The following is a 24,138-nucleotide window of genomic DNA, read 5'->3' as shown; positions in this document are numbered from 1 at the left end:
TTCTGCACAAGAGCCAGCAGGGTCCATCAATTTAGGAGGTGACAACTATTCTCTTTCACGTCGGTCTGAAATGGCAGCAAAACAAAATCCATGAAAAAATGTGCAAGTATGAACGACAACAGTTATCCCACGTCTCCCAAACACCCCAGCAGAAAGTCCCAGAGACAAGCATGGTACTCTCTCGATGAAGGAACTTTATTGACAAGTACTGCATGTTTGTGATTGTCAAGTGGTTTGGATTGAAAAGTGCACAGAGGAGAACAACATGAGAGGATCGGAACATGTAGAGTATAAAAAACGGTCCATTTTAGATGGCGGGAGTTGTTTGGTTCAGTTTGAATTTACTCGTAGATGAAGGCGTGTGCGGGGAGCTGGTAGGTGACAAACTCCTCGGGCTTGAACCACAGACCGACCTCGTTCTTGGCGTTCTCCACGGTGTCACTGCCGTGGATGATGTTCCTGAGAGGAGACGAGGACCGTTGTTGGAAGAAATACTAAACACACTTAATTCTATAAACAGTATAGTATAGTATATAGTGCTGCACTGTTGCCTGCTAATGAGAGAGAGAGAGAGAGAGAGAGAGAGAGGGGCAGGGGGAGAGGAGGAGTTGCACCACTCAGTTCACACGGGTGTGATTTTTCTCGGGTGCTCACCTGGCCATGGTGACGCAGAGGTCTCCACGGATGCTGCCGGGCTGAGACTTAGATGGGTCGGTCTCACCGAGCATCAACCTGCCCATCTTCACAATGTTCTGTCCCTCCCACACCTAGAGAGAGAGAGAGACAGACACACACACACACACACACAGACACAGATTAATACATTGTTGTAATTTGTTAATGATCGCATACTGTATCTGCATACATGTCTGTGTAATCCTCGATCAAGCCAACGAGCGAATGCTTTCACGAGAGAAGGCGTAGAGATAGAACAGGGTACTGTACATGAGCAGATCAATGACAGTAGTAGCGTGTGTCAGAGACAGTAAAAGGACACAAAAGCAAAGTTTACAAAAACAAAACATGCTTTTTGATCATTCAATTAATCGAGAGGGAAAAAAAGGAAACGATAATTGCAATCGTTGAGTGGAGTCAGTAGCATTGTCAGTAGCATTGCAGTACAAAAGCGCTGCATGTGTATGTGGGGTGTCAGAGTGTCTGTGATTGAGAGGATGGGTGTGAGCGTGCAATGTGTTCATTACCATGGCCAGGACGGGTCCAGAGGACATGTACTTGCAGAGTCCAGCGTAGAAAGGCATGGCGGCCAGGTCAAGGTAGTGCTTCTTCATGTGATCCTCAGTGGGCTGCACACACACACACACACACACACACACACACACACAATGAATCATTCAGTCGTATTTTGATCATCTTAATCAATTTATGTTACAGTACAATAGGGTTGAGAGGGCCAGTTGAGCAGGCCTACGTATTAAGAGTTGAGAGTAGAGTTACCTTGATGAATTTAGCAGCAACCAGCTTGAAGCCTTTGGCCTCAAAGCGCCTGATGATCTCACCGGACAGGCCCCTCAGGACACCGTCGGGCTTAACTGCAATGAATGTCTGCTCCATTTCTGCAGGTGCTGGGTGGAAGGAAGGAAGGAAAGAAAGAATCACAAATTGTCAAATACTCTTGCAATATCAGGACTATTTGACTGCGTGCCCTTTTCCGCATGTGCAGAAGTAGTCTATCAATATTGCTGTGGACACAACACATCACACATCATTCTAGTGGGCACATGGCTTGTTATGCGTGTAGGCTACAATTGACATTTGTGTGGACTTGGCCTATGTTATCAGCGGTAAATTATCATCATCAACAAACGTCATGCCAGCCCTCAAAGCTACCGTACCTTTTCAAACGGGAGTTCACAGGAACTTGGAAGGACAGCGGGAGTCAACTGCTCGCGGTTGGGGATACGATCACCAGGCGACGAACAACTCCAAGGGCCCTCTATTTAAACACTCCATGACACAGGGAGGGGAGGGGGCCCCCGGGAGCCCCGGCCGGGAGGAGTGAATGTCAACAGTTACGGGGGGTCGGCGGTGTCTGGTTTGCACATCTCTTGGCACAGAGACAGAGAGAGAGACACAGAGAGAGAGATATTTCCTTTCGTTGATTCATCAATTTTATAGTTCAATCGGTGTACACAGGGAATAGGATTAGATTAAATTTGATTAGATTAGATGTCTTTATTATCCACAAGGGGAAATTGTTTTGCTCAGGTCAATGCATACATACAGGACAATACATGAATATACAAATACAATAAAACACCCAGCAAAGTACTAGTTAAATAATTCTAAAGGATAACATACAGTCCACTACAGTGCCATTAGAGACTGTATACTGTAAGTATACACTAAATAGATACAGTCACAGTCACACATGTTTCTCAGTTGCTATGTACAGTATGTAATGGAACAGAAGATCCGGTCGATAGTGTAATTATATTTATGTTGAACAATCACGATACACAGCATAGCTTAACTTATAAATGGCACAATGCAATGTACACCGGCTGAATATATAACCGTCCCAGTACATTCAGATCTATTTTAGGTCTATAGGTGTACATGTGATTGTGCAGAGCGATTCTGACATGTGAGCGTGTGTCTAATGTATGTGTCTGCCAACTAATTCAGCACGCGGACATTATTTTGTGCGCGCGCATGCAGGTTTGTGTGTTTGTGCACACGTGTGTGTGTGTGTGTGTGTGTGTGTGTAAAATATAACAAAGGTAGCAGAACTACAAGCTCAAAACTGCTACTTTTGATGCTTTCGTGTGACTCTGTAGTAGGCCACTATTTTACAAAAGAAATCACACCCGTGCGAACCGAGTGGTGCAACTCCCCCCTCTCTCGCTCTCTCTCTCTCATCAGTGCAGCACTGTCTCTCTCTCAGGCCCCTTTTCCACCGGTTGGTTCCCAGTGGGAACCGGTTCAGTTCTTTTTGGTTTTTTAGTCCATGAGCCAGAGCTCCAAAATTGAAACGTTAATTATGAAGTGGGCAAAACCATACCTATATTAGATTGTTATCACCATTAAACTTCCCCAATTGAGTACTTACACGAAGACAATGATTTATTGTATTACAAATTTTACATTTTTAATATGCAAATGAGGCATTATGTAGGAAAATTTGCAAAAGAATCAAAAATATGAAAAAGCTACTACTGTGGAAGGGTTATCGTGTATTAATTTACTTGTATTGATCCTATAAACAATTTAATATAGGGGTATAGTTTGCCCACCAATTTTGGAGCTCTGGCTCATGGACTAAAAACCAAAAAGAACTGAACCGGTTCCCATTGGGAACCAACCAGTGGAAAAGGGGTCTCACTGTTTCTGCATGGCACAACAGCGCCCCCTACTGGTACTCATACTGGTGCTCATGAACACATAGGTTAACCACACATACACAACACACAGACATTGCTGTTCCACTCAACAACAAAAAAAGGAAGAAATAATAAAATTAGAATATGGAGATATGGGGTTTCTGAACCAACAATATAATGAATTAATCATTTTCACTATAAATCAGACTATTGCTTGCAAGCATGAGGCTGGCTGGCTGGCAGGCCATGTCCCTATAGCTTGGTCATCTGTGAGAGACTGAGTGGAGCATACAGAACGGAGCCAGTGGAGGTGGCTATGGGGCTCTTGGGGATGGACTGGGCCGGCCGCGGGTCGCCTCCCCCAGGGGAACAGGGAGAGGGTTTCCTCATGGGCACATCCAGCTGGAAAGAGGCCACGGGGCAGACCGGGAGGACCCGTTGGGAGAGGGATTATATCTGTGGGAACGCCGCCTCGGGAAGGATCCCCCAGTACAGTCAGAGAGAGCTGGCCAATGGTGGTCAGGGAGACGGACGGAACGGCTGTACCTGCTCTCACCCACCCGGATGTTAAACCCATTCTGACCTGAGATCAGATTCATCCGAGGTTTCCACTGGACACACACTGGTCTGATTAACCCATTCTGACCCGAGATCAGATTCTAAAAATGTCAGTCGTTCTTCGATTTTTCAAAAATAGCAGACCTACAAGCTCGTAGCGCGCCACTCGGTGGCGCGCTATGAGCTTGTAGATCTGCTATTTCTTCAATGGCTAAAGCATAACATGATGCTAACACCAAAATGGGTTCCCGTTCAGAATGGGTTAACCCATTCAGGACGGGAACCCCCTATTGGTGTTTTTTTAAGAATTTTGTTATGCTTTAGCTTATTCAATCAATCTTTCTTTCAGACTACATGGTCCATAACAATCAACAATACAGGTGGACAATACAAAAAGAACAGCAACAAAAACACAAAAAGTCTCACTCTCTCCAGTGTTTCCAGAAGCAGGAGGAGTACCTGATGCTGCTCTTCTTGGGCATGGCCAAAGTCAATATGATTTATTGTTTTTCTGAGTTATTCAACCTCGTCATAAAACTGTACATTATAGATTCCTCATGAGAACAGCATCCAGAGTAGGAGGAGCACCACTGTTTACAAACAGATGACTGGCACTCAGGATTCTGAGAGCATCATTATATGGCTGCCACCCTCAACTTATTATATTTACCTTTACTGTAGCTGCACCACAAGTGGGCAGTATACTATACAGTAGTGTAGGGTAAGCTTTAAAAAGATAGCAGATCTACAAGCTCATGAACAATAAACCCCAGTATGTATTTGAGGTCTTTGAGTACCAGGTACTGTAGATGAGATGAACATAACAACCACTGAGTAGACAAGCCAGTTCAGGTGATCTGGTAACACCTCGCCTCAACCAAATATTCTATTATCTGTAGAGCCAATAGGATGGAACTCATTGCCTTATTACATAACTAACACAAACAAAACTCCTGCCTGTACTAATCTCCACAGGCACCACGTTGGAAGTGTTGTTAAGTGATGTTGGTTTAGTTTGAATTGTAGAATACTACATTTATTGCATAATTTGATGTAATTCATGTTTTTTTCGTTCAACTTTTTGTCTAGCTTTTGTCATGGCGAAATCTAATGGGGATCTAATCTAATAAACAATACCTGACCAGTAATGTAAATAGGTTTTCAAATGTAACGAGTCCCGGGATGCAGGGATGGTCTTTTAGATGAGTCCCAGCCGGGACATTTTATGAGTCCCACTTCAACGACGTTAGGAGTCATATTTTGCCATTTTATACAAATTGCAGCATTTTAACTCCCATTTCATTTTATACTGTTATAATGAGGTTATATTCATGTAGAAAACAGAAGAAGAAATGATTGTTATAACTAAAGCTAGCAAAATAAACTAGAATAAAAAAACAGTACAGTAGTGCATCCCGTGGATGCAGAGGTCGTTGTTTTATTGCGTCCCTTAACTATAAACTGCGTTTTGGGACGCAAAATGCAGCCTATTTTAATCTGATCTGAGATCTGGCACCCACCCACCTATAGAACAGAACGGGTGTGGGATGCCGACCACCATCCCTTAACCCATTCTGACCCGAGATCAGATTCTAAAAATGTCTTGTTCATCCCGACAGTTTTCTGAAAAAGCTATGTCTCTAATGTCAGTCGTTCTTTGATTTTTCAAAATATAGCAGACCTACAAGCTCGTAGCGCGCCACTCGGTGGCGCGCTACGAGCTTGTAGATCTGCTATTTGTCAATAGCTAAAGCATGACATGATGCCAACGCCCAAAATGGGTGAAAATGAGGCCTGAACATACATCTTTCAGGAGGCGGCAAACTCACTTCCCCCATAGATTCACTGCCTACAGTATGGATGTGCCTTCCACACATTCCCTCCCTCTCTCTGTGCCAAGAGATGTGCCAACCAGACACCGCCGACCCCCCCACCGTAACTCTTGACATTCACTCCTCCCGGGGGCCCCCTCCCCTCCCTGTGTCATGGAGTGTTTAAATAGAGGGCCCTTGGAAGTTGTTCGTTACAGGTGATCGCATCCCCAACCGCGAGCAGTTGACTCCCGCTGTCCTCACAAGTTCCTGTGAACTCCCGTTGAAAAGGTACGGTAGCTTTGAGATAGCCTATTTAGCCTATGAATTGTTTCTTTGGTTTGTTGATGATGACAATTTACCACAGAAACTTTCTAAAGCATCTATTGCCTTCTTGTGAAGACGACACAATGATGCAGATGCACTTGCTGATAATTTAGGCCAAGTCTATAATGTAAATTGTAGCCTACATAAAACCATGTGCCCACTAGTATACAAAATTAGTGTGCTAGGTTATATGTCCAGAGTAAAATTGATAAAACTACATAATTCAACTGCATTTTGTGCACGAAAAGGGCGTGCAGTCAAATAGCCATTAAATTATGGTGCAAGAGTATCTGGCAATTTGTGATTTAGACTTTCTTTCTTTCCTTCCACCTGCAGCACCTGCAGAAATGGAGCAGACATTCATCGCAGTTAAGCCCGACGGTGTCCTGAGGGGCCTGTCCGGTGAGATCATCAGGCGCTTTGAGGCCAAAGGCTTCAAGCTGGTTGCTGCTAAATTCATCCAGGTAACGTGATGCACCGAGTGTCCACTGCAATACGTATAGGCCTGCTCAACTGGCCCTCTCTCCTGACCGCTATTGCACTGCAATATAAATATTATAGATTAAAATGGTCAAAATGCAACTAACTGAATGATTCATTGTTTGCGTGTGTGTTCAGCCCACTGAGGAGCACATGAAGAAGCACTACCTTGACCTGGCCGCCATGCCTTTCTACGCTGGACTCTGCAAGTACATGTCCTCTGGACCCGTCCTGGCCATGGTAATGAACACATGCACGCTCACACCCATCCTCTCAATCACTCACTCATTGACTCTATCTCCACCACACCCCTCTCTTACTTCTTATTCCTCTCCTGTACCGCCTCCCCTCATGAATCAAGTGTTACACAGACATGTATGCAGAATTGCAGATACAGTATGCAATCTTTAACTGAACAAATTACAACAATATATTAAATTCTCTCTAGGTGTGGGAGGGACAGAACATTGTGAAGATGGGCAGGTTGATGCTCGGTGAGACCGACCCATCTAAGTCTCAGCCCGGCAGCATCCGTGGAGACCTCTGCGTCACCATGGCCAGGTGAGCACCGAGAAGACCGACCCTCCTTGATGATGATTTATATATAGACGGGGCGGGGCTCGCCAACGCTGTGCTAATCGAACCCCTCCCATCCAAATCACTAGTTCCCATTGATATTAGGTTGATATCTCGGTCACAACATTGTTTTGCATAATGATAATCAATGTCAGCCGATAGATTGATAGAAGATCTATAGATACATCTAAACCGTTTATAGAATTAAGTGGATTTAAATATTACCTCTAATAACTGTCCTCGTCTCCTCTCAGGAACATCATCCACGGCAGTGACACCGCGGAGAATGCCAAGAACGAGGTCGGTCTGTGGTTCAAGCCCGAGGAGTTTGTCACCTACCAGCTCCCCGCACACGCCTTCATCTACGAGTAAATTTGAAACCAAACTGAACCAAACAACATCCAACAAATCAACTGGACCGTTTTTTATACTCTACGTCTCTCATGTCTTCCGATCCTCTCGTGTTTTGTTCTCCTCTGTGCACTTTTCAATCCAAACCACCTGGCAAAGTCACAAACCCATGTATCACTTGTCAATAAAGTACCTACAGTGAGAGAGTACCGTGCTTGTCTCTGGGACTTTATGCTGGGGCGTTGGGGAAAGGTGGGATAACTTTTGTGTTTCTAGGGGTGGTGATGCACAAAAGGCAACAGTTTTGAATGTTCACGGTAAGGAGATCTGAGGCAACGGAGGAGAGACAAACAAAAGCATTTACTAGTTTATACTGTAAGCCTTCAAAACATTCTTTGGAGTCGTGGACACAAGAGCAGGATAACTTTGGTTAGGGTTTGAACCAGTGATCTCAGTGATGTCATAGCGAACATCGTAATAACACAATGAGCCACAGTGGCAGTGCTCACACTATGTATTCATATTCACTCAGTTGTATTAATGTGTTAAGTGTTGCTCTGGATGTTAGCCTTCAAAAAACATGTTGGCCTTAAGAGTATACACGAACCTGCAAGCGTTTGAACTTTGAACCGATGATGCTGGGAACATTTAGAGAATGCCATCGTCACAGTAGCCATGAGCAGTTGTAGTTGAACTATGTATGTAGTTTACCTTGCGGGTACAACATTCGTATAACTTGTGTACAGGCGTCAAGTAGTTCAGCTATACTTTTCCGGTCATTTTTAGGACTGTACCTTTTTCTTCCATCCAAATTGCTTTGAGGTCATAGCATATACTGGATCGTGAGTGACATTGGCAATGAAGGAAATGCATGCGTGTGTGCGTGTGTGTGTGTGTGTGTGTGTGTGTGTGTGTGTGTGTGTGTGTGTGTGTGACTGTGTGTGACTGTGTGACTGTGTGTGACTGTGTGTCTGCATGTTTACTGGATACAGTAGGCTGGCCGGCTCTAGGCAGGATCTGAGCACAGACTGGACTAGACTCGCGAGCGGTCGCCAAACTGTTTTGGCCGTGCACCCCCTGCTACCTCCTGACCTGGCTAGCTGGCGCACCCCCCCCAACGCTCAGTCTCGTCGTGTTTAACCGAAAATTATACATTTTGCCCCTCCTATAAACAGGTTTAATGTTTGTCTTTAGTTCAATGTTTGTTTTGTAATGAAGGGAAGATTTACGTCATAATGTGCCTCATTACGGCATAGTACGCCGCCACAGTCGCCGTACCGAAGGAATACTTCAACCTGATTATCACACACCACCCAGCCTGCAGTGCACACACTATACCCGTCTGTCAGAACCAGACGAGGGTCTCCAATTAGAGATTACAACACTTACAACAGTGTTTTATCAGATTTTGCCGTTTGTGCTAAATAACACCATAAAACTGCCATTACCCTTTTCATGCCACGCACCCCCTAGACTAGGTGTAGACAAGGGGTGGACCTTAAAGGACGGCGCACCACAGTTTGGGAGCCCCTGGATTAGAGCGTTAAACATTCCAGGTAGCTGTAATATTTCAGAGAGAATGTAACATTGTTTAATTAAGGTGTATAGCTGTGGCATTAAACAACTGTCTTTGTTCCCATGCAGATAATTAGTGCACTGCAGACAATACGTTAACTGCAGTTATCATTACAGTTTTATGTTTAAAGAAGACTAGACTGACATAAATCAAATGTCACGCAACAGAGCACCTCCAACACATCCTGTCTCTTTCTTTACCTTACTTCTTTAAGGCTTTACTTTACACACAGATATTTACTAAAGTAAATGTCAACCTTTTTTTAAATAAAACTCAGTTGACATAATGTTTCTACTACTGGCATGTGACTTCTTTCTAGGCCAACGCCCAACTATAGCTGAGGGATGACTTGTCACTTAACCCAACACTGGTTCGCTGGATCCTCAGTCGGCACTTTACCTGTATTACTTTGCAACTTCTATTTTAAGTCCTAATATCCTCTTTTTTAATTGTTATTTTTGATAACCCAGTGCTTATAAGGACTTTATCCTAGCAGCTCAGCTTGAGCTCAAGATAGCTGTGTGCGCCTGCCTGATTCCTGTCATGGATCAAACCATCTCCAACCGTGCCGCTTTACAGCAGCTGAAGGCAGAAATGCTTTCCCACTTTGACACAAAGATGGACAAGATCCACAAGAGCTTAAATGCCATAGAGCGAAAGCTGTCCACGCTGGGAGCTCAAGTTGAGGAGCTTGAACACAGAGTCTGCTACAACCAGATCAATATAATAGAACACGAAATGCGGATGAACAAGCTGGAGAAATAAAAACGATTGCCTTGGTCCTTACCTGAGGGAGAAGGCTGATGATGTGAAGCTGAGAACCGAGGACGGCGGCTGTTCGCCAAGGAGAACTTCCCAACTCCCCCCGACTATCGAGAAGATTCACCGCACCCGAACCTGGACTGCTGGACATCCAACACACTTTACTCCACCCTTGTAGATTTAGAATAGTCTCTCGAGACAGACTGTTGACTGAGGGCGCTGTTTCTCCATTATTTGCCGATGGATGTAATCTCAGATTGGGTTTAGAATATAATGTTCCAGGGCAAACCCGCATTCTTCTCCAGTCCTGAAGACGCCGAGGCATTCCTCCAATGAAATCTGCATAACGTCACTGGTGATAAACAAACTCCTCTTTCTTTCTTTTATTTCCTTTTTTTCTTTTTTCTTTTACGTGAACTTGTTCTAACTTAGCACATTAACTTGCATATAGAACTTCGTTCAGTTTCGTTGTCCTGCGACTTAACCTTTGATCAGTATCTGTTACTCTTGGAAATACTAGCGTGTTGCTGTCGAACGCTGCGAGCCGCCATTTCTGTTTGCCTCAAAATGCTTGCCGTAAAGTAAGTTCTGCTGTTGCAAAACTGACGCCAACAACTAAGGCACATCATTTGAGACTTTTACATGTAAAAGGCCTATCAGAGTAGAAGAAAATACTATCTCTGTTTTATTGTTTTGGTTTCTACCTCTCTATTTTTTCTCCTTCTTTCTGTTATATTTGTTTTGTTATTTTGATAAGATGTGGGGAAGAAAAGAGAAAGTTAAAATGTAATTTGTTTTGTCTAATGTTTACATGTACAGTAATGATTGTGACATGTAGCCTATCTGTGTTGGGACCATAAGTTATCTATCTATCTATCTATCTATCTATCTATGGTAAATTAATGGTATTTCTTTTTTTAGCAGAATGTTAACGAAACTAAAAGCCTGGGTAGCCTACAGAGGCTATGGTAATGGTAAAGAGATGGTATATCTCAAGGGTTTTTCTTTTCCTAATAAAGACACTTGAACCATCATTGACGTTATGTGAAGTGCATACAGTCACATATTTCACTGTGTAACACACCCCTATGCTAGTGGATCATGGAGGAGGCGAGGCCGAGGATGCAGACATTTGAGTATCGGATCGGATGTTGGCTGGTGCAGCCTTTCTATGGGTCTGGGGCTGAGCACACCTAAGATTCCATGCGCGGACACAAGAAGCATGTCTTTTGCGCCATTTCCGGGTTTTTAGACAGCTGGTGGATGGAAAAGAAGCTCCAGCGGCATTCTGCCACGTGGGTGGAGCTTCTTTTCCATTCACCAGCTGTCTAAAAACCCGGAGATGACGCAAAAGACAGCTTCCTTTGGCCGCGCATGGAAGTTCAAGTGTGCCCAGGCTGAATCTGTCCTCCCCTAAGGACCTTGAGGACTCACAGTGGATTGGAAGCTTTTCAGTCTCTCTTTATCAGGAAGTGTAAGCGTGAACCAATGATCTTGGGAACCTTTAGAGAAGGTCTTAACACACTGAGCGGCCATATATTTTGGTGTTCAGGGCTGACAACACAGTACAATAGCCTATAGTTTGCTGGCTACTTCTTACCATTTATGACATTAGAGTGTTATTTTGGGGGGTGACATGATCAATAAAGGTCTATCTATGAACTGAATCTACAGTTGTTTTATTTGCAAGGTATGAAACATAACAGTTTACCCATAGATAATACGTAGACACCGCTTTGGCCACTACTGTTCTTTTGAGTTATTATTATTATGGGGCAACACAGCCGCCATATTGGTCTTCTTTTGAGTTATTATGGGCATAGTGTTCAGGGGCAAGCCACTCAGAATGTTTCTCCACAACATAAACATTTTGTGAACTTAAATGCCATATATGTATAGTTATGTTATCATGCAGAATATTTGGTTTCATAATATCTTTCCTTATTATGATATTAAGAGTAAAGGCTATCATACAGAGAACATTTGTGACATAGGTTACATAGGTCTCATGCAGGCACATTATGCTTTCTTATGGCAAGTTGCCCCTACCAATATCACGGAGATGTTGACATGCAATGGTTATCCCACCTTCCCAGACCCCATCAGGAAGGCACACAGACACGCATGGTACTCTCTCACTATAGCAAAGTTTATTGACAAGCGATGCAGGTTTGTGGTTTGGATAGAAAAGTGCACAGAGGAGAACGACAAAATGAGCGGATTGGAGAAGACAGGAGAGATGTAGAGTATAAAAAAAACAGTCCATTTGAGATGGCGGGAGTTGTTTGGTTCAGTTTAAAATTACTCGTAGATGAAGGCGTGTGCGGGGAGCTGGTAGGTGACAAACTCCTCGGGCTTGAACCACAGACCGACCTCGTTCTTGGCGTTCTCCACGGTGTCACTGCCGTGGATGATGTTCCTGAGAGGAGACGAGGAGACGTTGTTACTGAAACATGTAACTGATTTGAACTGTACAGTACAGTATGTATGACTTATCTACCAACTAGTCATGTGAATGGTATAGGGGTCATATTGGCGAGCCCTGTCTAGAGATCATCATCGTCTGCGGTTGGTCTTCTCGGGTGCTCACCTGCCAATGTTGATGCAGAGGTCTCCACGGATGCTGCCGGGCTGAGACTTAGATGGGTCGGTCTCACCGAGCATCAACCTGCCCATCTTCACAATGTTCTGTCCCTCCCACACCTAGAGAGAGAGAGAGAGAGAGAGAGAGAGAGAGAGAATTTGTACTTGATGGTAATTGTTGTACTTTGTTCAATTAAACATTGTAAGTAAGAGGTGTGTGGTAGAGATAGATATAGTCAATGCGTGAGTGATTGAGAGGATGTGTGTCCATTACCATTGCCATGATAGGTCCAGAGGACATGTACGTGCAGAGTCCAGCGTAGAAAGGCATGGCGGCCAGGTCAAGGTAGTGCTTCTTCATGTGCTCCTCAGTGGGCTGAACACACACACACACACACACACACATAATGAATCGTTTATCGTCACAGTGTAATAGGGAGGGCTACTGGACGTATTAGAGTGTTGGACGCTATCAGTGCATCACGTTACCTGGATGAATTTAGCAGCAACCAGCTTGAAGCCTTTGGCCTCAAAGCGCCTGATGATCTCACCGCACAGGCCCCTGAGGACACCGTCGGGCTTAACTGCAATGAATGTCTGCTCCATTTCTGCAGGTGCTGCAGGTGGAAAGAAAGAAAGAAAGAAAGAAGTAGCTGTACATTAAAACTGGAATGCAAACAAACAATTATGTATTGTGTATAGAGGTATATAGGGTTCTATTTTACATTCTCCTAACCTAACCTTATGTGTCTGTGGGAGGTTTATTGTAGCAGGTGACCCCTGCTACAATAAACAAGAGTATTCTTGTCACCTCACTCATGCCAACATTCAGCTTATAGTTTTAGAGAATGAATGGCCTTGTGGATGGTATGTATCCTGTGTCCTTATACTGTGTGCGACTGGCAGTCTGCAGGGCCGCAGCTGTTAGCGTGCTCACACACACACACACACACACACACACACACACACACACACACACACACAGGCGGCTGTGCAGAGAACAAAATGTTACTATTTTTATCCGTCTCCCTTTTTCCTATGCCTACTGCAGGCCCCCAATGTGGAAATCAACTCTTTAGCCCAGAGGGGAATGGCTATGCCAAGGATAAATGTTTTCCACACTCTCCTTGAGTGTCCGTCCGTGCCCTCCCCTCCCCCCCACGGATTGGCTGTCCTGCATTCTGCTTCGCTGGCACGTTTGAGAATTAGCCCTGGCGATAGAACTTGATACGGGCAATTAATTCGGACAATGTGGTTTGAGCCCTGCGGGCTGCTTGCCCAGTGCGAGATAGCTAGCCGCTCATTTCAAAGTGATACTCCCGTGAGACAATATCTTACCAGACACTCAGAAGCCATTAGCGCCGTGGCTTATACTGCCGTGTTGGCATTCCGTCGCTTAGAAATTGAGACCCCACTCTTGTATTTTGATCTGGATCACATTTTCCGAAACCACACAGATGATCCGGACGGGTCACCCTGTATTTGGCGCCTTTTCAAAGCCGACACCTGCTCTCGGTTTGGCAAATTCTTTCCACGCTGAGTATCAATATAGATCAAACATCTAGTATAGTCCACCTAGATGTATTCACGAGTCAATGCCAAGGAGCGAGCAGGTTAGTGTTCAGTGAAAATGGCAAGCTTTCTTTTACGCCTAATTACGTCCACAGATTCAGAGATTGGATAATGGAAGCTGTGTCGGGGCCAGTCATTAAGACACATTAGCAGGGTGCCAGGGGCCACATGCTGCTCAGTGGCCCCTAATTTCACATAGTTCAAAATGTAAATGCTAATGAAAAAAGAAAAAAGAACAAATGAAGCTAAGCATGCAACAGGCTGTGAAACAGGATATTCACCATTGGCATTAGCTGCTGACATCATGTGACATGTGTTAGTTTTTGCTTCAGCACATGTGGTGTGTAGAGTCAGCTGTTACTATACTACACATGGCACTAGAATGACTACACTATATGTTCATAACAATTCATTCCTCTTTAATGGAAAAAATAATTGCAAATGATTGCATCAAATCAATTATTTTGAATAATGACAATGATATTTTCTGGAGGGAAGTCAATATGATTGCAAATGAATCACATTGAGCCCCTGAGTGCAAGAGCATTGACCCTTACAGAGTCTCAGAGATAACTGTTTGTGAAATAAAAATAAATAAAAAGTCTCGAAAAAGAATCAGTTGCTGCACGACCATGCTGTATAGCTGGCACCTGTGTGCAGCCATCAAGTTACGTTGTCATGAAAAAGCACATGCATGTGCTTCTTCATGTGTGTGTGTGTGTGCGTGCGTGCGTGCGTGCGTGCGTGCGTGCGTACGTGTGCGCGCGCGTGTGTGTGTGTGTGTGCGTGTGTGTGTGTGTGTGCATGCTACCATTTCACACAACAGAAAAAAAAGAAAAAAAAGTTTCCGTTTGCAAATATAAAACAAACTGCATTCATTCTGCAGTGTTCTGGTCGATGTGTGGAGTTCTGCAACAAAGGCTATTATGAAAATAATTATAATAATAAATACAAGCTTTAGCACGACAATGTGTGTATATATAGTATAGTGCCAGTGAAAAAGGTGTGTCATGCCAGCCTCAGAGCTATACTGTACCTTTTCAACGGGAGTTGAACTTGTAAGGACTTCGGGAGATAACTGCTCACGGCAAAGGGATGCGTTCACCGGGGACAAACAACTCCAAGGGCCCCTCTATTTAAACACTCTATGCCACAGTGAGGGGAGGGACCCTCTGGGAGGAGCCAATGTCAAGAGTGAGAAGGAATTTTAGACTTTTCTTTTTCTTTACTTACGTGGTCATTGCAGGACAGTAGAATAGCTCATAATAAGGCACAATGCAACATACAGTCTGGATACAGTCACAGATCTCTTTCGATCCTTACAGTACATGTCATTAGATACGTGTGACTAAACGTTGTGTGATTCTGACGCTTATTGTCGTGCTGTTGTGTGTGTCTATGTGTCCATTATGTTCTTCAGACTGGCAGCCCCGCACCACATCCCCCGCGGATATCCTATATCCAGATTGAAGTTTTTGTGTATAGTCTGACTCACTCTGAAGAACGAGGCAGAGGCCCAAACACCGCACTTTAACCCATTTTGTGGCGGGAACCACCTTTTGGTGTTATATAGCATCATGTTATGCTTTAGCAATTTTTTTAAAAACCGACTGACATAGAAACATAGCTTTTTCAGAAAACTGTCCTGATGTAGATATAGACGGTTTGCGAGTATAGTTGCGTGTATTTTTGCATGAAACCATTATAAACCGATGGCAGTTGCTATAGGAGTTGCATTGGTGCAGTTTGGGCCTAAGGAATATGTGATTAAAATCTGATTAGCAGAAAAACTATTTGTTTCCCTGTTCAGATTGTATAAAACCATCGTAACACACATTTGGGGCTGCCAGTCAGTGCACGGTATACGTACGACGCTCTGCCTTATTTCAAATACAGTATGCAAATATGATCGTGTGTGTGTGTGCGTGTGCGTGTGCGCGTGTGTGAGTGCGTGTGCGTGTGTGTGTGTGTGTGTGTGTGTGTGTGTTGCAATACCAAATTCGGCTATGTCCATTTCGACCTCAGGGTTTCCTCCGGGTGCCGTCTCTATTAATAATAGACACTGTTGTAAGGAGATGTATAGAGCAGCTGTGGGAGCAGGTGCATGTCTCTCAATGCAGTGACATTCTGTGACTATTTGCCATAATCATCAGCATATGATATATGACCTCAAAGCAATTTGGATCGAAGAAAAAGGTACAGTCATATAGCCTCAACTACAAAAATGACCCGAAAAGTAGTTGAACTACTTGACGCCGTACACAAATGCGAATGTTGTCGTGTTGTGTTCAACTACAACATGGCTACTGTGATGATGGCATTCTCTAAATGTTCCCAGCATCATCGCCGGTTCAAACGCTTACAGGGTTGTGTATACTCTTTAAAGCCAACGTGTTTTTGTAAGGCAGCCTATAACATCCAGAACAACACTTAACACATTAATAAAACTGAGTGAATATTAATACATATGTGGCTCATTGTGTTATTACGATGTTCGCTATGACATCCTAAGATCACTGGTTCAAACCCTAACCAAAGTTATCCTGCTCCAAAGAATGTTTTGAAGGCTTACAGTATAAACTAGTAAATGCTTTTGTTTGTCTCTCCTCCGTTGCCTCAGATCTCCTTACCGTGAACATTCAAAACTGTTGCTTTTTGTGCATCACCACCCCTAGAAACACAAAAGTTATCCCACCTTTCCCCAACCCCCCAGCATAAAGTCCCAGAGACAAGCACGGTACTCTCTCACTGTAGGTACTTTATTGACAAGTGATACATGGGTTTGTGACTTTGCCAAGTGGTTTGGATTGAAAAGTGCACAGAGGAGAACAAAACACGAGAGGATCGGAAGACATGAGAGACGTATAGAGTATAAAAAACGGTCCAGTTGATTTGTTGGATGTTGTTTGGTTCAGTTTGGTTTGAAATTTACTCGTAGATGAAGGCGTGTGCGGGGAGCTGGTAGGTGACAAACTCCTCGGGCTTGAACCACAGACCGACCTCGTTCTTGGCGTTCTCCGCGGTGTCACTGCCGTGGATGATGTTCCTGAGAGGAGACGAGGACAGTTAATTGAGGTCATATTTAAATCCACTTAATTAATTCTATAAACGCTTTAGATGTATCTATAGATCTTCTATCAATCTATCTGCTGACATTGATTGTCATTATGCAAAAAACAATGTTGTGACCGAGATGTCAACCTAATATCAATGGGAACTAGTGATTTGGTGATTAGCACAGCGTTGGCGAGCCCCGCCCCGTCTATATATAAATCCTCATCAATGAGGCTCACCTGGCCATGGTGACGCAGAGGTCTCCACGGATGCTGCCGGGCTGAGACTTAGATGGGTCGGTCTCACCGAGCATCAACCTGCCCATCTTCACAATGTTCGTTCCCTCCCAGACCTAGAGAGAATTTAATATATTGTTGTAATTTGTTCAGTTAAAGATTGCATACTGTATCTGCAATTCTGCATACATGTCTGTGTAACACTTGATTCATGAGGGGAGGCGGTACAGGAGAGGAATAAGAAGTAAGAGAGGGGTGTGGTGGAGATAGAGTCAATGAGTGAGTGATTGAGAGGATGCATGTGAGCGTGCAATGTGTTCATTACCATGGCCAGGACGGGTCCAGAGGACATGTACTTGCAGAGTCCAGCGTAGAAAGGCATGGCGGCCAGGTCAAGGTAGTGCTTCTTCATGTGCTCCTCAGTGGGCTGAACACACACGCAAACAATGAATCATTCAGTTAGTTGCATTTTGACCATTTTAATCTATAATATTTATATTACAGTGCAATAGAAGTCAGGAGAGAGGGCCAGTTGAGCAGGCCTATACGTATTGCAGTGGACACTCAGTGCATCACGTTACCTGGATGAATTTAGCAGCAACCAGCTTGAAGCCTTTGGCCTCAAAGCGCCTGATGATCTCACCGGACAGGCCCCTGAGGACACCGTCGGGCTTAACTGCGATGAATGTCTGCTCCATTTCTGCAGGTGCTGCAGGTGGAAAGAAAGAAAGAAAGTCAAATCACAAATTGCCAGATACTCTTGCACCATCAGCCATTTAATGGCTATTTGACTGCATGCCCTTTTCGTGCACAATATGCAGTTTAATGATGTAGTTTTATCAATTTTACTCTGGACATACGTGACATATCACACTCATTTTGTATACTAGCGGGCACATGGTTTATTATGTAGGCCACAATTAACATTATAAATGATCAGCAACTGACGCGCTGGACAACGTCTTGGAGCACTGCGCAAGCTGGCCAACAATCTTGATGCTAAAGGCAGAGTCAACATCTACAAAACCCAGGTCAGGAGTATCATGGAGTACTCCTGCCTATAGCCTGGATGGATGAGTGCCTCTCTGACCACTCTCAGGCAGTTAGACCTCATCCAAAAGAAGTCCTTGAAAACCATCTGGGTAGATGAGGACCTTTCCCTACAGCAGTACGCCATCGGCAAGCTGAGTCATCGCAGAACAGTTGCAGCAACAACTGTTCTTCTACAAGATGCACACTCCCAACTGTCCAGTGGACCTCTCAAAGCACTACTACCTCAAGCTCACACCTCAGGTCGAATCACCCGGAGAGTACTAGTACCAAGCCACACCCTGGAAACCCCCCCAAGTCAAACACCAAATGCTTTCTCCACTCTGCTATAAGGACATGGAACAGCCTTCTCCCCCTGTGGTTGTTGGAGACATTACATCTAGCTAGTGTTCACGCCTTCCAGAAGAGGCTGAACAAACACCTCCTTAGTATGTGACTGTAATCCCACAAAGCTCAAGGACTGTCATTCATCCAATCATTCAGTTTAGACATATTGTACGCCTGACTGAGTAGCTGCAGGTCATCGATAGGCTCTTTGAATGTATTTTCTCACAGCCTGTATCTGCTTAAGCCTAAAAATAAATAAAAATACAAATAAAATTTGCATCTGCATCATTGCGTAGTCTTCACAAGAAGGCAAATTAGGCAATAGATGCTTTTAGAAAGTTCTCAAAACTACCGTACCTTTTCAAGGGGAGTTCACAGGAACTTGTGAGGACAGCGGGTAGTCGACTGCTTGCGGTTGGGGATGCGATCACGACGAACAACTCCAAGGGGCCCTCTATTTAAACACTCCATGCCACGGGGAGGGGAGGGGCGGGGGCCTCTGGGAGGAGCCAATGTCAAGAGTGAGAAGGACATTTTAGACTTGATCTTTTTTCTTTTTCTTTACGTGGTCATTGCAGGACAGTAGAATAGCTCATAATAAGGCACAATGCAACATATATACAACGGCTGGTGTGTGCACGAGTGCGTGTGCACGTGTGTGTGTGTGTGTGTGTGTGTTTCTGCAGCTGTGCTTGTGCTTGTCCATCTGCCCGCTGTGTTTGAGTGTGTGTGTGTGTGTGATTGATTATGCAATATGCATCTGTCCTTCTTGTGTGTGTGCGTGTGTGTGCACGCTCGCCCGTGCGTGCATGCGTGTGCGCGTGCATGCGTGTGCATTGTGTTATCAGGGATCAGAGTGTGATGTATGCAGTATGCCACTCTCTGCGACACACAGTCACACGGCTTCCATTATCTACTGGATGGAGGTGTCAGCAACTGTCAGGATGGCGAGAGAGAGAGAGAGAGACGGCTTTGTATGAGGAGGAGTCTTCCTAACACATTTCGGTTTATCTATACTGTAGGGTGTGTGACATGTGTGTGCGTCAGTGTGTGTGTGTGTGTGTGTGTGTGTGTGTGTGTGTGTGTGTGTGTGTGTGTGTGTGTGTCTGTGTGCATGCACATGCGTGGGCACGTGCGTATAAAGTGCGTGCATGTGTTAGTGAGTGCTAGTGCGTCTGCTGCTCAGATAGTGACATAAAGTATGTGCTAGGAATGAAGAGAGAGAAACAGAAACAAGCGTGCGCGTGCGTGTGTGTGTGTGCGTGCGTGTCTCTGACATCTATGTCAGCACTGACATAGATTAATCTTCTACTAGAACATATCATACCAGGTCAGGGTAAGACTGTGTACTTACTGTAGTAACTGTACTATCTGTACTATAGGCTTGCGTTTTGGCTGCCTGCTACCCCGTGTGCTGGCATCGGTCTCGGCCATGTCAGCACTTAACATTTTGATGCCGATATACTTTTGTATACTTTTACTCAAGTACATTTTCAATTGCGTACTTTTACTGGTAACGAAGTATATAGTTCTAAATTGCAGTATTGGTCAATTATAGTGACAAGCGTGTGACATTAAACAACGTATACACAGTGACGTCATTGTTAATTTATTGGCAGAATCTGCGCACACACACACACACACACACACACACACACACACACACACACACACACACACACACACACACACACACACACACACACACTATGTAACCATTTGAGCCTCCTGTACTTATGTATGTACTTATACTTATACTACTACCCAGTGTGTTGGCATCAGTCTCAGCCGTGTCAGCGCTGGCATAGACTGATGGGTTTATACTTAGAATATCCGTCTCTCTCTCTCTCTCTCTGGCACATGAACCCGTCTACCCACATGGGCATGTGTACACATACTGTACAACCCACACCCACATGCAGCTATACGGTTACTAAGTACTGTACCTGAAATTCAAATAAGGTACACTACACGGGGCCGGGCGTCCCTTAATTTCCACGAAAAACAATTAAGAGATATAAGGGATCATCATTTAAGTTGAATATTTTGCACATTGTATTGACCACTTGAACCTGCAGCATCCATGTTCTTCATGGAGGGGAACATAGCAGATCTACATAAGCTTGTAGATTGGCTATTTTCTTTTGGCAAAGAGACTTTGTGCAGAGACTGCAGACGGAACCAAAGCGGTCGAAGTGTCAGAGACAACCCAGGTCCAGTTTATTAGTCCTGAGGGTTGAAGTTTTAACAACCTGTATAATTGTATAGGCCTACGTAAGCTGTATGAATTCTAATGATTCCCCCAAAACAATTAAGGAACAAAATGTGCCTCTTATCAGTTGCAATCAGGGACTCGCAATTCAGTTTCCAAATAAGGAAAACACACACACATGCATGTACACGCGCGTACGCTGAATGCAAGAGAGAGAACCACTCTCTCTTTCTTCACCTCACTTTCACTTGTAACTCCTGAATGATTCAGACCCTCTCTCCATCACACAGAATCAGTCATCTGTTATGATGCTGTATTGATCAGCATGGAGGGTCAGTCAGTCAGTCAGTCAGTCAGTCAGTCAGTCAGTCAGTCAAACAGTCAGTCAGTCAGTCAGTCAGTCAGTCAGTCAGTCAAACAGTCAGTCAAACAGTCAGTCAGTCAGTCAAACAGTCAGTCAAACAGTCAGTCAGTCAAACAGTCAGTCAAACAGTCAGTCAGTCAGTCAAACAGTCAGTCACATATTACTGTATCAGCTCCCCCAGCCTGTCTGGGCCTCCATGCCTTGCTCAAGGACTGCTGAATAATATCAGTGGTGGAAAGTAACTAAGTACTTTTACTTAAGTACTGTACCTAAGTACAATTTCAAGGTATTTGTACTTTACTTGAGTATTTCCAATTTCCAGTACTTTCACTTCTACTCCACTACATCTCAGAGCCCAAATGTGTACTTTTGCGTTACGTTGGCGATTTTGATTTTGATTAGAAAACATACATTAACCACTTCAACCCTATGCATTTCGGCTATTTTCAATAGACTTTGTACACATTTTGAACTCGTGAAATGGGACATTCTGCAATATGAATACTTTTACTTTAAGTACATTTTGATGCCGATACTTTTGTACTTTTACTCAAGTACATTTTCAATCGCGTACTTTTACTTGTAACGAAGTAGTTCTGAATTGCAGTATTGGTCAATCAGTGACATTAAACAACGTACACAGTGACGTCATTGTTAATTTATTGGCAGAATCTGCTTTGATTGAGTTTGTAGTGCTACAAAAAAAAGACCTGCAGTGACTGTGAATGGGAGAAAAAGCCAGTGGTTCTGATTTGACTCCATGCTGTCATAATAGTGAATATTTGGTCTTCTGTAAAGATGTTCCTCCACCAAAGCTCATCCTCACTTATAAGTTACGCTAGATCACTGACTAGACTGGAAATAATGTCTTCACACGCACATAGATGGAAGTGGACCCCCCCCCCCACACACACACACACACACACACACATTATGTAACCATTTGAGCCTCCTGTAGTAGGCCTACTGTAGATATACTTGCTCTGTCGTTGGTCATACAGCGAATAGTGAATATTGCACACACCTGCAAACTCACGTTATGAGCTCGTAGATCTGCTGTATAAAAAAAATAGAACATTTTCACACATTAAAAAACAAACGGAAAAAAAAAAACCCCAAAACATTTTAGCCTATAATTATGAACCTGTCCACGACGGGGTCACCAGTTTGGAAGTGTTTAAATGGTGTCGTTCACATGATATGCTTTTAGCGTCTGTATTCATTCGTGCTGCCGTGCAGCGCCAGTCCGACCCGCCTACAACCTTGACCCTAGTGCTGGTCATATAAATACCCTTTCTCCTAATCAGGCCTGGAAATAATATGGCCCCCAGAGATGACCTCTTTCACAGGTGTCCGGTGGGAACATTTTATGGCCTTCGTTATACCCCCCAATGGGCCTCATCCACCCACACGGACACACACACACACACACACACACACACACACACACACACACACACACACACACACACACACACACACACACACACACACACACACGCACACCCACACCCACACGGTGGGGCGGTATGAGGCGTGGAACATATCAGAATTCATGCACACCAGTATTGTAATGTGTACACCTCCAGCATGGGCCTCCCATATACTAACATAGTTAACCTTCGTTAGGTGTAGCCGCAGCAGCAGGTGTGCTGGTGTTGAGTGAAGCGTTGTAAAGATAAAGGCAAGGTGCACCGACTCTGTTGAGCCTCTGGGTGACACGCACTATATGCATGCTAGTATATCCAACACAGAGAGCATAATAGAGTAGGGGCCTTGCAGACCCTGCCAGGGGTCCTTCAGGGTGTTCCAGGGGGTCCCCAGCTAAATAATAGTTGGGAACAAAATGGACCCTTATGTGTCTGACACTCTGAGAGTGTACAAATGGAACCAAATGGACATTCTCAGAGTTAAATTAACATTGATTTTACAATATAAACTGGGGGTCCCAGAGATAGAAATGCCATTAAATGGGGGGGGGTCCGTAGACTAACGCATGTCAGAAACTCTGGGTCCTTGAAATTAAACGGGTTGAGAATCACTGCTAGCAGTTTTCAAATGGGGGCTAATTAGTGTAAATTTGGGGGTCCTTGACGTGAACAAGTTTGGGGACTGTATCAGAGTATCCGAAACCGAATACCGAATCTAGGAAACAGTTGGCCGAAAACCGAATATGATTGATATTATATCATTTATGTTTTGTCAACAGTTTTTGTACCATTGCTGTCATAGCCGTACCCAAGCTATACATGATAATGGCAAATACATGATTACATTTTGATCACGTCATCACAACAAAACAGTATAGGTTACGAAGGTTATGAGGTATAACCCCGGTTCTTTGACTATTCGGTTTTGGCTCTAAAAACCAACCGAACCGAATACCGAATATGCATTTTTGCCACTATATTCGGGCCGAATAGTTTCGGTGGCCGAATATTCGGTGCATCCCTATATATATAGTGTGTACAATTCTGTGGCAGACTAAACTTTTCAATAGGTTTCATAGATAGTTTGTGCATAGACTTGTTTGACAGCACTGTCATCGGTTTGTCTACACGGTGTGTTCTCAGACATTTAAGCACTTAAATCCGTCAATACTTTTAGTAAAGCTTGACATTTCACTTCCAAAAACAGCCAAACTATAAGTTCACAATGCCTTGCAGGCAGCGCGAGAGCTTGTAGATCTGCTTCTTTTTGTGCTTTTTTTTTGCAACGGTTCTCCCCCATGTGTTATGAGAGCCCTGATGTAGCGCTATAGCTTAGGGCATTAAGCAACTATAGTCGACCAGTAAATCCACTAGTCGACCTTGTTGGTACTAGTTGACTAGTTGATAAGAAAACGAAAAGAAAAAAAAAGTTTATTTTTTATTTTTTTCCCCGATTTTGTAGGCCTCAAGATCAGGTAGATTATAGTTATAGTCACCAATGTACACAGTTTTTAAATGTACAAATATT

At 44.0% G+C, this 24,138-nt stretch overlaps 4 protein-coding genes across 4 annotated transcripts; 1 reads left to right on the top strand and 3 right to left on the bottom strand.

The window, feature by feature from the left end:
• Positions 1 to 320: 320 nt before the first annotated feature.
• On the bottom strand, positions 321 to 1,590 carry LOC308324506 (nucleoside diphosphate kinase B-like). The gene is made up of 4 exons (XM_080776553.1): positions 1,456 to 1,590; positions 1,203 to 1,304; positions 655 to 767; positions 321 to 459 (listed from the first exon to the last, which is right to left on the bottom strand). Exons 1-4 carry the CDS (start codon positions 1,570 to 1,572, stop codon positions 342 to 344), a joined length of 450 nt encoding a protein of 149 aa, XP_080632679.1. The 5' UTR covers positions 1,573 to 1,590; the 3' UTR covers positions 321 to 341.
• Positions 1,591 to 5,865: 4,275 nt separating this feature from the next.
• On the top strand, positions 5,866 to 7,653 carry LOC308324505 (nucleoside diphosphate kinase B-like). The gene is made up of 5 exons (XM_080776552.1): positions 5,866 to 6,001; positions 6,374 to 6,501; positions 6,656 to 6,757; positions 6,966 to 7,078; positions 7,348 to 7,653. Exons 2-5 carry the CDS (start codon positions 6,385 to 6,387, stop codon positions 7,463 to 7,465), a joined length of 450 nt encoding a protein of 149 aa, XP_080632678.1. The 5' UTR covers positions 5,866 to 6,001; positions 6,374 to 6,384; the 3' UTR covers positions 7,466 to 7,653.
• A 4,257-nt stretch (positions 7,654 to 11,910) lies between these two features.
• Positions 11,911 to 15,133, bottom strand: LOC308324321 (nucleoside diphosphate kinase B-like). The gene is made up of 5 exons (XM_080776354.1): positions 14,974 to 15,133; positions 12,855 to 12,982; positions 12,640 to 12,741; positions 12,373 to 12,485; positions 11,911 to 12,201 (listed from the first exon to the last, which is right to left on the bottom strand). Exons 2-5 carry the CDS (start codon positions 12,969 to 12,971, stop codon positions 12,084 to 12,086), a joined length of 450 nt encoding a protein of 149 aa, XP_080632480.1. The 5' UTR covers positions 12,972 to 12,982; positions 14,974 to 15,133; the 3' UTR covers positions 11,911 to 12,083.
• A 1,542-nt stretch (positions 15,134 to 16,675) lies between these two features.
• LOC308324320 (nucleoside diphosphate kinase B-like) lies at positions 16,676 to 19,111 on the bottom strand. The gene is made up of 5 exons (XM_080776353.1): positions 18,962 to 19,111; positions 17,809 to 17,936; positions 17,553 to 17,654; positions 17,231 to 17,343; positions 16,676 to 16,983 (listed from the first exon to the last, which is right to left on the bottom strand). The coding sequence occupies exons 2-5, from the start codon at positions 17,923 to 17,925 to the stop codon at positions 16,866 to 16,868; spliced, it is 450 nt and encodes a 149-aa protein (XP_080632479.1). The 5' UTR covers positions 17,926 to 17,936; positions 18,962 to 19,111; the 3' UTR covers positions 16,676 to 16,865.
• Between the last annotated feature and the right edge of the window lie 5,027 nt (positions 19,112 to 24,138).

Source organism: Protomyctophum bolini (genome assembly GCF_963924005.1).
Source record: "Protomyctophum bolini genome assembly, chromosome: 11".
NCBI lineage: Eukaryota > Metazoa > Chordata > Actinopteri > Myctophiformes > Myctophidae > Protomyctophum > Protomyctophum bolini.
This window is presented reverse-complemented; position numbering and strand designations above follow the sequence as displayed.